The sequence below is a fragment of the Gadus macrocephalus genome, chromosome 20, assembly GCF_031168955.1.
Source record: "Gadus macrocephalus chromosome 20, ASM3116895v1".
Classification (NCBI taxonomy): Eukaryota; Metazoa; Chordata; class Actinopteri; order Gadiformes; family Gadidae; genus Gadus; species Gadus macrocephalus.
In genome coordinates, this window is record NC_082401.1 from 3549499 (window position 1) to 3562807 (window position 13309).

General features: G+C 46.4%; 1 protein-coding gene across 2 annotated transcripts in view; it reads right to left on the reverse strand.

Annotated features, from left to right (window-relative positions):
• Positions 1-218: 218 nt before the first annotated feature.
• LOC132448493 (arylsulfatase D-like) overlaps positions 219-13309 on the reverse strand; it is a 31013-nt gene continuing 17922 nt past the window's right edge. For both annotated transcript variants that reach the window (XM_060039856.1, XM_060039854.1), the window contains exons 2-11: positions 12784-12939; positions 12066-12187; positions 8413-8535; positions 8035-8237; positions 5391-5611; positions 4712-4848; positions 4118-4240; positions 2870-3029; positions 1878-1999; positions 219-1504 (exon numbers count right to left, since the gene is read on the reverse strand). In XM_060039856.1, the coding sequence (XP_059895839.1) occupies positions 1098-1504; positions 1878-1999; positions 2870-3029; positions 4118-4240; positions 4712-4848; positions 5391-5611; positions 8035-8237; positions 8413-8535; positions 12066-12187; positions 12784-12939 (1774 nt within the window). In that variant the 3' untranslated portion in view covers positions 219-1097. The remainder of the gene's footprint in view (positions 1505-1877; positions 2000-2869; positions 3030-4117; positions 4241-4711; positions 4849-5390; positions 5612-8034; positions 8238-8412; positions 8536-12065; positions 12188-12783; positions 12940-13309) is intronic.

The window sequence follows — 13309 nt, forward strand, 5'->3', positions numbered from 1 at the left end:
GTGACAACCACGTGACCACCCTGTCGGCGAGATCATAGCGTGTCGCAACTCTCTCTCTCTATAGCTCTGGTTATATCCATAGACATTTATATCTACCACTCTGGTAGAACCGACAAGTCAGCGGGAAATATGCCGGATTAATGCACCCCTCCCAGCCAATCAGAATCGAGCATTCTTAAATGAAGTAGAATAAAATATAATAATGAATACATGACAAATTATAATTATTCATAGTATTTATACAATTATTTTATATTTCGTTAGTTTCATATAAATGCATCAATTTAACACATTTCTATTTTTTTTGCCCGAAACGTCATGACATTTTCCCATCTGCTTTCTTGCAGACTAATCAACTGGTTGTCAACTCTGCATCCTCAGCATACGGGTGTGTGTGCGTTCACATACAGGTGTACGTATTTGCGTGTGTGCGCTTGTCTGCGCTCAGCCCATTGTTTGCAAACATGAACGGACCACAAGGCCACATATGCCGCTTTTCCACTGCATGGTACCAGCTCGACACGACTCGACACGACTCGACTCAGCTCGCATTTTTTGCGTTTCCACCGCGGTACCATGGTATCTGGTACCTGAAGTGGCTGCTTTTTCTAGTACCTACTCGCTCTAGGTTCCAAGTGAGCTGAGCCGATGCTAAAAGGTGACGTCGGCAGACGGCCGGCGACTGATTGGCCAGAGAGTGTGACGAAGTCACGAGAGCGACATGGCAACCATGCTGGTAACATCCATAGCAGCGCCGCAGCCAACATGTTCCACTTCTCCAACTTCTTCAACATGCCAGCTAATAATAGTAATGTGATCGATGTCCTCCATTGTTGTTATGTGGGTTCTGTCCATGTGTGGGTTGCGTATGTGTTGTTTGCGTCGCGTACACAAATACGTCACTGCCCTTTCGCGCAGCCGACCCCGCCCACGTCCAGGAGGTACTTTTTGCGGTGGAAAAGCACCCGTGCTGCTACCGTGTCGAGTCGTGTCGTGTCGAGTCGAGCTACATGTGCGGTGGAAAAGCGGCAATAGACATGCTTCACAAGCTCCCAGGCTGTCACATGTCATCCGAGCTGGCCAATGAGAGTCCGTCTTCACCCGGGGGGCCGGGAGTTGTCCTGGCAGCCGCAGAAGGGGAAGGTCCCGCAGCACGGCTGTAACCAGGGCTTCCACAGGATGTGGTCCCAGGACATCTGGTTGGGGACGCCGTGCTCGGGGCCCTTAGTCCGGGGCCCCCCGGTCACAGGGCCCTCGTTCAGGGTGCCCCGGTGTACCGCCACAATCTCGTCCACGCGCCGCAGGACCTCGGCGAATCTGCGCTCGTTGGCGGGGCTGAGGGGGCGGGACTCGGTGGGGTCATGGAGGAGGTTGTAGACCAGCGGGGGGTCGTGGGAGGTCACTTGATCGCCGTAACAGGAGCAGAACTCCTGGTCGGAGCAGCCGCCCGTGCCCGCCGGGGAGAAGACGGGCGTGACGTAGTGAACCTTGAAGACGGAGTCGCCTGGAGACAAGGACAAATAGGCTTTATGGCTGGAGACCACAGCTCCTCAGGGGATTTACACCAGCAACCTGCTTTGTTTCTTCAATAAAGGGCATTTTATTACTTATATGATTTTAATATTTAATTTTTTTATCTGGCGAGGTCGAAGAATGACAGAAATAGTTATTCATGATAAATAATGAACTTTCTCATTCTCCGATTATCACTTCAAATCACAGCGGCTGCCCTTACATGACCCTTGACCTTAGTCATTCATCCTGGCTCCTAGCAAGCTCATGGCTACGGTGTTAGGCTCTGTCGGGACCACGGCCCCGACCTCAGGGCCCGAGCGGGGCTGAGGCTGGTGTCCTCTGAGTGGGAGGGAGGGACTCACAGTCAGGGGGCTGCCAGCGCACGGCGTGGAGGTAGCTGCCGCAGTAGTGGAACATGAACTGGTGCTCCGAGCGCCGGCTCCGCCCCTCCAGCAGCGGCATGAGGTCATGGCCGTCCAGCGGCCTGAGGGGACACAACACAGCGTGGTGAAGACCCCCGCTCCCCTCATGGTGCCCTGCTCAGAGGCTGAATAATGCTCATCCGTTCATTGCAAATCAGCCGCCATTACCCCCTTGTCAGGTCAGATCTGCTTTTATTGGTCCTTTTCTTCGATAAAAACACCTCTACACCATCTAACTACACCCACTAACCCCACCCTCTCTATCAGGTAAAACACCTCTACACCTAACTACACCTACTAACCCCACCCTCTCTACCAGGTAAAACACCTCTACACCTAACTACACCCACTAACCCCACCCTCTCTACCAGGTAAAACACCTCTACATCTAACTACACCCACTAACCCCACCCTCTCTACCTGGTAAAACACCTCTACATCTAACTATACCCACTAACCCCACCCTCTCTACCAGGTAAAACACCTCTACACCTAACTACACCTAGTAACCCCACCATCTCTACCAGGTAAAACACCTCTACACCATCTAACTATACCCACTAACCCCACCCTCTCCACCTGGTAAAACACCTCTACACCTAACTACACCTAGTAACCCCACCATCTCTACCAGGTAAAACACCTCTACATCTAACTACACCCACTAACCCCACCCTCTCTACCAGGTAAAACACCTCTACCCCTTACTACACCCACTAACCCGATCCTCTCTGAGGGCCAGGTAAAACGCCTCTTTCCAGAGACGGTAATAAGTGCAATCGGTCCAAATAGGCAGAGGTACAATAGTAGCACAACTAAAGTCTTTATAAAGTTATTAGAAAATAGATGAGAAATGAGGAATCTGGTGAGCGTTGAGCGGTTTAATCAATAATACAACAGTGATCTAACCCTTTCTCACCCCCCCCTCCTACCTGTCCGCCTCCGTGTCCTGGGCCAGGTGCCTGAGGGTGGGGTACAGGTCCATGAGGCTGGTGGGCTGGTCAACCACCCGGCCCGCCGGCAGCCTTCCCGGCCAGCGGAAAATACCCGGGACCCGGATCCCCCCCTCCCAACCCCCCATGGCCTTGCCCCCTGCAGGGACAGAGAGAGGGGGTAAGCTTCCCCCTGCTAGCGTGCTGCGGTGGTGTGCTGATGACAGATGACTGGTGATGACACCAACAGCCGGTTTACAGTAACACAGACACATGTGTACTGCCAGAGGACAAGAGAGCCACTGCAAGGCACATCTGCATTCAATGCACTCCCACTTATGCATATTTATCTCAGGACAATTCATATGTATCACACACAACACTAGTTCTGATGTCTGGATGGCTCCTAACATCCTCATACAAAGACAGAAATAGGGGAATCTGCATTGAGTTATAATGCTCCCTAACTCTGAGGCGAGCAAAGTCAGAAACTCAAGTACTCATCCTTTGAGAGGCTTTTAAAGGTTATTTGCTGTTAACCGTGTCAATATTGGTGAACACGTTGATTGATGAGTCTAGGTTTGTAGGGTCTTTTGTGATATTTTTTGTCTGTATAATTGTTTCAGGGCTCTCTTGCTGAAGAGATGTGCCCCCCTGCAGGAGAACTGAACCCAGGGTTAAAGTCAGCTGATCCATTGAAGTTTATTTTATTCTATTCATTAGAAGTATTATTTAAAGGTTGAATTAGTAGTTCAATAACACAAAGAGAAATTGCACAGCAGTCAGTTAAGATTTTATAATTTATGTTCTTTTTTATCTTAAGTTGATTGCAATTTCTATAATTCTTTGTAAATTCTGCTTTATAGGCCTCAAAGTGTCTTAAGATTTTGCCACAAACTAAAATCTAGAACCTCTGTCTCTTCTGCTTTGGTGTTCCCTTCTGAATACGGACAGAAAGCAGAGAAGAGCTTTATAACCCACAAACCTCACCTTACAGATACCGTTGGGAAGTCTCACCTTTATAAAAACTGTTCCATTCTGAAGCCTCACCTTTACAAAAACTGTTCCATTCTGAAGCCTCACCCTTAGAAAAACTGTTCCATTGGGAAGCCTCACCTTAATAAAAGCTGTTCCATTGGGAAGCACCGTCTTTATAAAAACTGTTCCATTGGGATTCCCCACCTTTATAAAAACTGTTCCTTTGGGTAGCCTCACCTTTATAAAAACTGTTCCATTCTGAAGCCTCACCTTTATAAATCCCGTTCCAGCCGCCCCGTTGCGGGTCTTCTATGTGTCCGCCGTGGTCTGAGGTGAAGTACATCATGGTGTTGTTGGCCAGCCCCAGTGAATCAACCGTCTCCGTCACTTGACCTGCACAGGAGAGGTAACCTCAGACATTTAGAGGCCCATATAAATTCCATATTTATCACAAATATGTCTTGAAACGGGGCCAGAACTTGCATTAGGTAGAATGATTTGTGCATGTTGTAAACAGGAGCTTCTAATATTCATATCACTTTCTTTCCCTCTGCATCTCCAACTTACGTCAGGAATATGCATCAAATCCCACTAAAATGATGTATGGGAACCTCTGCCATCATCTTTATTTGACCTGAGGTTGGCTTGATGGTGTGAGTGTTAAAGCGGCCAGGCTAATGTAGCAGCGCTTTGAGCATCCATAAATTACTTCACCTGTCTGACCGCCACAGAGGATAAGGTTACACTGGGCGGTTAGTTTAAACAAGATTGCAGTACATATTATGGCAGACTTCACTGCATCAAATGTGGATGACCCCTCATCTGAGAAACAAGACATTTCCACAAACACAATCACACACACACCTATAATCCAGTCCATTTCCTCAACATTGTCACCATAGACACCGTGGCGACTTTTGCCAGCGAAGGCGGGGCTATTGAAGAGTGGCGTGTGAACGTGAGCCAATGAAAAGAAGAGGAGAAACGGCTGATGGGCATTCCTGCGGAGAGAATTATAAATCACTTAAAAAATTCATCCTGATTAAACATGTCCATGGCTTATTACTTGAGGAGCCTACATTGCCTAGTACTCTCTATAGTGCTCATAAATTTAAGAAAATCGAAAATATGAAACTTAAATGATATTGATAGAGCGCAACAGTGACCGCTTTATTAAACAGTTATGGTTCCAGAAGTAAATTTCCCATTTATTTTCTCCATTGACATTTCATAAAATCGTTATATAAAGAGTTTTAAGCCTGGAACAAAGCAGTGGCGTAGCCATATGGGCCTCTAAAATGAAATATATGCACTATTAGTTTGATCTAACTTTGACCTATTATGCTTATTCAAAGTGTTATATTTTGACGTCATGAACAAATTCCACTCAAGTATACGTGGTATGTATACTTTGGAAGGTTACGACATTATGGCTTCAATCAAAATCACTATGGAGAAAATGAATGGGATTTTTCCTTTTGGAACCACACTGTTGCTCTCTATTGACTAGTCCTACAGATGTACTAATACCTGGAACGTTTACCTTGATATGAAGTGTTGGGCCTCGTTCAGCATCCTCTCAGCCAGGGTCTCCATCACCAGCGGCTGCTCCACCACCTCCTGGTTCCTCATGACGATGCAGTTCCAGGTCTGCAGGAAGCAGAAGGGGACGTACCACACAGCCACCCCCCCAGCGGTGAGGCAGGTCAGCGCGACCAGGAGACCAACGCTGACACTCAGGAGGCCCAGCGCACGAAGACACACCTGAACCAGGAATCCAAACACACCCCCATAAGAAACACAGCCCGACACACTACACACCACCTGCGACACAAGGAGACACACACGTCCCAACAGGGGTGAACAGTCCAGATAAGCTGCAGAAATGCCAAAGACATTTAGAAAGGATTAACCTTTTCAAAACAGATTTGGTTGATCTTTTATTTTTTCAGCGCTAAAGACTTGTCAGTGGTCCCGCTGGGTTGTGCCCCGTCTGTCCAACCCGGGGAGCAGGGGAAGCTGCACAGGTCCCAGAGTTTATCCGAAGCCCTGATTCCATCATGGGGTGCAGCCTTGAGACCCTTCTGATCGCATGACCTCAGGTTGTGTTCCATGGATCGGTCTGATTACATGACCTCACGTTGTGTTTCTGTCCACGGATCAGTCTGATCACATGACCTCACGTTGTGTTTCACTAAACAGATCGTTCTGATCACATGACCTCACGTTGAATCTCACTAAACAGATCGTTCTGATCACATCAACTTACGTTGTTTTTCGCTTCACGGATCAGTCTGGACTCTAGCCTGCCACGTCCATTTCAACCTTGACCCTACTTTACCATGCTTCCACTTATTTTTTGCCTGCATTAGTTGGCACTCATGCAGACACATTTATCTAAAATTGTACGGTATTGAGCTAGGCACTTCAGCCCGTCGGCAGCTGTATGTAAGCCTGAGGGGCATTAGAGCCAATCAATGCACGCCCTCTGAAAGGGCAGTTTGCGCCACTGACAGGCTCAGATTGTTACAGGTTGAGTGGCTGCAGGAGGAGAACAGTGGAAACTTGGATTTAGTGGCATGCTTAGGCAGAACATTGGCAAACACAAGCTTGTGAACATATAAGAAACCAAAAAATGGATATTCCAATTTAGTGTCTCAAGCAAGCAGTGGAACCCGCACCAACAATCCTGTTCAGAACAGAAACCATTCCTCTGACCGGAGAGGGTGAGATTGATGGCCGCGGGGACATCGGCTCTTCAGACCTTGATGTGACATTCCCTTATCACAGGTCGAGTCCCCCAAGGAGGGTCAGCACACACAGCATTTAGAAAAGCACAGAAAAGGCTGAAGAGCTTCTTCGTGGTGTTGCATGAGGAAGACATGTTGCACCAATGGGAGTTAAGGCTGCAACATCGACGGATGTTTTACTTAAATAGAAAAATACAATGTTTTAATTGTCATAATTATATTGATACACATTATGAACTATTGTAGTTATTATTCATTTTTATTAACAATAATAAACTATTGTGTAGGTGTGTGTGTGCGTGCGTGCGACGTGCGTGTGTTCGTGTGTTCGTGTGAAAAACACGAACCCGAAAATGGGATGCTCATTTATTGCGGGTTGGAAACTTATATTTTCCTGTCCCAATTTGCCAGATAATATTACAATTTAGGGAAATTATAAATTTGCAGCTGAGAAATATTTTATTCAATGCACACCTCTGTATGTTGTTTTTACCACCGGCCTCAAGAAACCAACGGCTGCTCCCCAGGGAGTCCTCCCCATCCAACCCACACAGCGTTCTCTATCTTAGCCCCAACCCTTCTCACTGTTCCTCCACCAGCCTCCCTCTCAGCTCCTCCACCAGCCTCCCTCTCAGCTCCACCACCAGCCTCCCTCACAGCTCCTCCACCAGCCTCCCTCTCAGCTCCTCCACCAGCCTCCCTCTCAGCTCCACCACCAGGCCCCCTCTCAGCTCCTCCACCAGCCCCGCCACCGGGGGGCGGAGCTCATCACTATGACTGGATATCATAGCGAGGGCCAGAGCAGGCAGATACTAATTGCATTCTGCCTCACTGCTCATCGCCGTGCCAACCAAGCGCTGCAGGGTGCAAAGCCGCTGGGACGCTTTAGTCACACAAACACAAGCCCACGCCCCGTCTCTCACCTCTCACTCAGTGCGCCCCGGCATCGCTCTGCCCTGGGATGGAATGGCACATCCTCATTTAGATTTTCCTTTTATAGCAAAAAAACAAAAGGGCAAGCCGATTCCTCTTTTTGATAATAAACAAGGTAATAGAAATGGATAGAAATATATATATTTTTGTCATTCCATTTGACGACCTTGCTGCTGGTGCACTACTACCATCACTCTATGACTAGGCATCCAAAGCGACTTACAATAAGTAGTATTTGTCAGAAGAAAGAGAAACAATATATCTCTGTCAGTACAGTAAGGATGTTCATAGAACCAAGTGCCAAGCACAATGATCTCTAGGTTAACCCATTCCACATACACAACAAAGATGACTAGGATAAGATGCTGCACAATGCTAAGAACTATTTTTAAGTGCCTCCCTCATCCACAAAGAACACTTCTCCTATGTTCATGGTACGCGTCATTGGCATTGTTAGTCAAGTCCCCTTGATTACCCTAACCACCACCAGACACACACACGTACCAGCGTGAGCAGAGCGAGCCCCAGCAGCTGGGATAGGCTCCTGAGGACCTGCTCCACGTCGGCCAGCACGTCAACGGGCTGCCCGGGAACACAGTTGTTGAACAGGGTGAAGGGAAGGCCATAGAAGTAGTGGAAGCCATGCTGGTTGGGGTGGTGGCAGTGGTCTCCCCTGCTCACGCAGTTCACACCCAGGTGCCATTTACCTGGAGAGAGAGGGTGAGTGAGTGAGTGAGTGAGTGAGTGAGTGAGTGAGTGAGTGAGTGAGTGAGTGAGTGAGTGAGTGAGTGAGTAGAGCCCTGACTCTTTATTTCACGACATGCACAGTATTATGCGCTGACAACATATTTATGTATTTAGGTGTAATCAGGGTCTTGTTACCCACGAGGCCGGTGGTGTACCCCTGCTTCTGGAGCCGCTTTGCAAAGGTGGTCTCTGTGGGGGGCAATCCCCCTGACCCAGCCAGAAACAGCAGCACTGGCACACGACCACTACTGGCCAGCCCTGGGACACACACACACACACACACACACACACACACACACACACACACACACACACACACACACACACACACACACACACAGATGATATGAGCACGTACACACACAAGCATGAGCATATGACACAAACCCACATGACGCATAACAAACACAACATAGCATCAATATAGAAACATGCTTGAATGCAGATCCATGCAGTTGACTATTGCATACCAAACCCTTTAATCCGTAGTGCTCATAAGTACTGAACTACCCCCCCCCCCCCACCCCTTGCAGTAACACTCGCTGCAGCTCTGCTGATCAGTAGATGATATCAGGACCACAAACTGCTTATGTCAATGGAGTGCCCCTACATCTGCTAAATAGCAATTTAGTTTTAAAAAGCTTCCGATCTTTATAGAAAATAAAGTATGCACAAAGCACCTGCTTGAGAGAACAATTTAAAAAAAGGATTTACTTTTTACCCCACTTCTTCAAAGTTATTGATTTATTTATAAAATAGCTATTGTTTCTTATTGATAAGACCTACTCACTCAATCACCTCATGTGGTCTTAAGGTATAATTTTAGATAGTGACTTTGACATCCCTGACATTGTATTGGATTGTGTTTTATACTGTTGGGTCCATTTTCATCTAAGTGAGGCAGTGAATGTGTTAACACAAAGCTGCCTAATTTGCCCTGTTGGTCTAACATTTATGCAATTGTCCAAACATTTTTATCCATTCCATTCATTACCTCCAACCCACGCTACCCACGCACAAATGTGGTTTTAGTCAAATCGTATACATACAGCCCATCTCAATCAAAAGGATAATACGATTATCTGATTGGTCAATGTTGCGTTAGACAGATAAAGATATTGATATGCATTTAGCAATTTGGACTCCTAATAGACACTTTCACAGATGCACAGACAGTCAATACCATCAGACTGTTAAAATACCAAATGAAAAAATGTAAAGTATCAGTCTCAAACTGGTTCTCGGTTAGAATGATTGAATGTGTGTGAAGCTGTCTATCTGTCAAAAGGTTTGCCTGTGCACATCTGCCTGATGTTATTCCAAAGAGTGCAGCGCCTGTTCGGCCAGTTGGGAACAGATGGCCTGTCTCGTACCGGACACATAGACCGGTACGAGACAGACGGCCAAACACAACCGTTTATCTAATATGAGGCAGGATAATCCAGAGGAGTGCCATGGAGGATGTAATTGGCTCCTGCTGACCTAGAACGGTCTGTCGATCCCGTTATCGAGACAGTATTAAACAAAGTGGACGGTATATTTTCACTAAAAGAAGAACAATCCTCATCCTCATCTTCAAATCCACTTTACCGGGGTCGGGTCGCGGGGCAGGAGCTCTAGCAGGGGGCCCCAGACTTCCCTTTCCTGGTCCACATTGACTAGCTCTGACGGGGGGAGGCCAGTGTTGAGATATCATCTCTCCACCTAGTCCTGGGTCTTCCGCGAGGTCTCCTCCCCACTGGACGTGCTTGGAACACCTCCCCAGGGAGGTGCCCAGTGAGCAGCCTTACCAGATGAAACACCTCAACTGACTCCTTTCTAAGCAGAGGAGCAGCGGCTCTACTCCAAGTTCCTTCCAGAAAGAAGAACAAACGACTGCAACTAAAGCGTTATGCGATTGGCCGGTGGCCTGTCCAATGGCGCCCAGAGGCATTGTGTCTGCCCCGTTGGGGACACCGACTCCCCTTGGAAAATGGAAAATGAAGGGAGCGGTCCCAGACTTTTTGCAGTTTGCATTGGTCTCGCGATGCCAGGCTAGTCCTTATCCACTCCCTCGAGGAGACATTAAATTCATAGTAGAGGGCAAAAACAGACAACATATAAAGGCCATTGGACATTACTCGCCAACAATTACTGCTGATATTCATAACTGCATGACCCCCAGTGTGATATTGCTTCTCCAAGTGACATTTATTCATTCACAGTAATGAGCGACCACAGGATTAATCAATAATTAATTTTCGGCGGATCTCGGCGGCAGCTCAGCTCCCGGAGTGCAATCCCTTTCTCCTCCATGTCGTTCAATATGGACTACAGAGAGTCAAGGCCAAAGTTCGTTTCCCCCAATTCTTCTCAACCACGGCCGAGATTACCCCCACTACAAGTCTTTACTTGTTGTGGAAGTACCAGAGACGTCAGACGCAGTCTTTATGATTCATAATATCATCCGAGGCGCACATAGCTTTTGGCCGTGATATTAGATATAATATTATATAAATACAATATTATTATTATTATTATGATATTATATTATATAGATATAGAGCTCCAGGAGACCGCAAACGGCAACAAATTGGTCAATGGGGAGCAGCTCATTTGCATTAAAGCTACAGACACCAGAAATACAAAGAAGAATGAAATTGCTCATGTGACCATGAATATCCAGGAAGTGTGTGACATAATATAGAGTAGACCTAACAGCCCTAGAGCCATTTAATATAATATGCCTTTTCACTTTGTGAGTACCTAATAAGGGCTCAGCCAGACACTATGTTGTTGGGAAACAGTCAGAAAGCCTTAACTTACTTAGTACTACGGAGTTTAATAACTTTAGAGCTTCCAATGTAGGTGAAATGGTTTTGGGGAACACTTTCCTATTAACCTTTGAGCCCCTAAGAGGTAGGTTGCTAAGGAAGTTAGCAACTAGGCTTTTGAGAAACAAACCCCTGATCAGAACGTACTGTTGATACATTCATATAACTTCACATGTTCACCACTTCTACATAGATGCAAATGCTTCACCTGGAGCTGCTTGTTCACTTTAGTACTTGATGACATGTAAGAATACGTTTTACATCCCAGCCACAGGGTGCCACACTGCCATTTACAGAGGTTTGATTTGCTGACCAATTTAAAAGCTGCGGCAAAACCAACTTTAGGATCACCTCGGGATAAACGCCATCATTGCACATCAAATGTTATAGTACACCACATTATAAGTTTCAACCACATGCCCAGACATTTTCCCTTTCTCTGTTTCACACCTCATACGTTGATCATTTGAAGAGCCTATCTTTTCATCCTGATTTATTTACGGTGAAAAACAACAGTCGACTATAAAACAGTTCATCACAAAAGGTTAATATCTTGATTCCAAGACCACACAATACCATTCAATGACGAAATAATTTACCATAATTCATTATTGCAAAAGATTTTGCAACTGAATGTGGTTCTGCTCCTTTATGTACCAGGTCACGGGCAATAGACTAGGGAAGTCTATAGGGGAAGACACTAGGGAAGATATCACACACGGTCCATAATCCATGTGTGGTGTCTTCACCATTAGCTGCCCTGGTACATGAGAGGAGCAGACCCAGAGTCGTAGTGGTATGAACTGTGTTTCTCCGACAAAGACTTCTTGTGAAACGGGTCTACGGCTTTATAACAGACACAAGAGAGAACTGCAGCAGTGAGTTCGAGCAGTAGTGGAAAACGGTGAGTGGTGAGTGTGAAACTGGCTGCAGCTCTCTCCTCAGGAGGAGCATAAAGGAGTGCCTGTGCTCTACCTGAGCGCAGTGCGTAGCGTCCGGTCAGGAACGCCGCACGGCTCGGGGTGCACAGAGGAGCCGCCGCGATGTGTTGACTCAGCTTCACGCCTTCCAGAGCCAGGCGGTCTATGTTGGGCGTCCTGGAGGAAAGAGAGGTAGAGGGAAAGGGAGAGAGGGTTAGAGTGAGAGGGAGAGAGTAAGAGAGTAAGAGAGAGAGAGAGAGAATACTGTGGATACTGAATCGATGAGGCCCTCGAAATCACAATTGAAATGAATAATTGTGTTGTTTGTTGTTGGAAAGGGAAAAAGATGCAACAAAAGAGATTAAACCAAACAGATAATGTTGTTTTTGGATTATTATTATTTTTTTTTAAATCGTATTGCCTACTAAGGCTTTAAAGCACTATCTAAAAAGACAAACAGAAAAAAGTTAAACAATACAAACATTGGACTAGCTTTTTTTAAGTAAGTTTGCGTTACTAACTCAAAGATGTTTTGCTTTTTTGAAAGACAGATATATATATATATATATATATAATACGTAGATTTATATGTTCCTATTATCCACCATCTTGGGACAGGGGTAAGCAAATGACTCGTGTATCACCTTCTAGAGGAGTGGACCCCAACCCACTGCTGCTGATTACATCATAAATCAACTTATCGATGTACAGATCCTTACAGAGAAAACACAACAGGGTCATATAATTAGGACATTGTTTTAAGGTCATATTACCTTATAGTGTGGTTGCCATAGCAGCCCACGTCGCCAATCCCCAAGTCGTCCACCATGATCAAGACGAAGTTGGGCCTTGAGTCCAGTCCTAACCCGGTGACCTCATCAACCCCCAGCATCAGCACCAGCAAAGCCAGAGAGGCCAGCCGGGTGGGCCTGGTGGAGGAAGGTGAACACTAATTCAGCTACAAATCAAGAAAGACTGCCCCCTCTAAAACACCGAAGTCTGGGAGGGGGAGGAGGCATCGATTTTTCATCGAAAAAGTAGTAATTCGGCCAATGCTGTTGTTATGGAATTCGTTAAATACAGAGACTATGGTTGCCTTTTTTGACAGGACAAATACGTACACAAGAAATGCCGTAGTGTCTCTACCTGAACTGAAGTTTGATGTTTTATGGACCTGTGCAATGTGGTTCCTCCCCATTTGGTAACCGTTCTATCAACCCTCTTGGGTCCTCTCAAAATGAGTATCGGTAACAAAATCTCCCATGATGCATCCTCAAAACGTCCAAATGTTGCACCAAT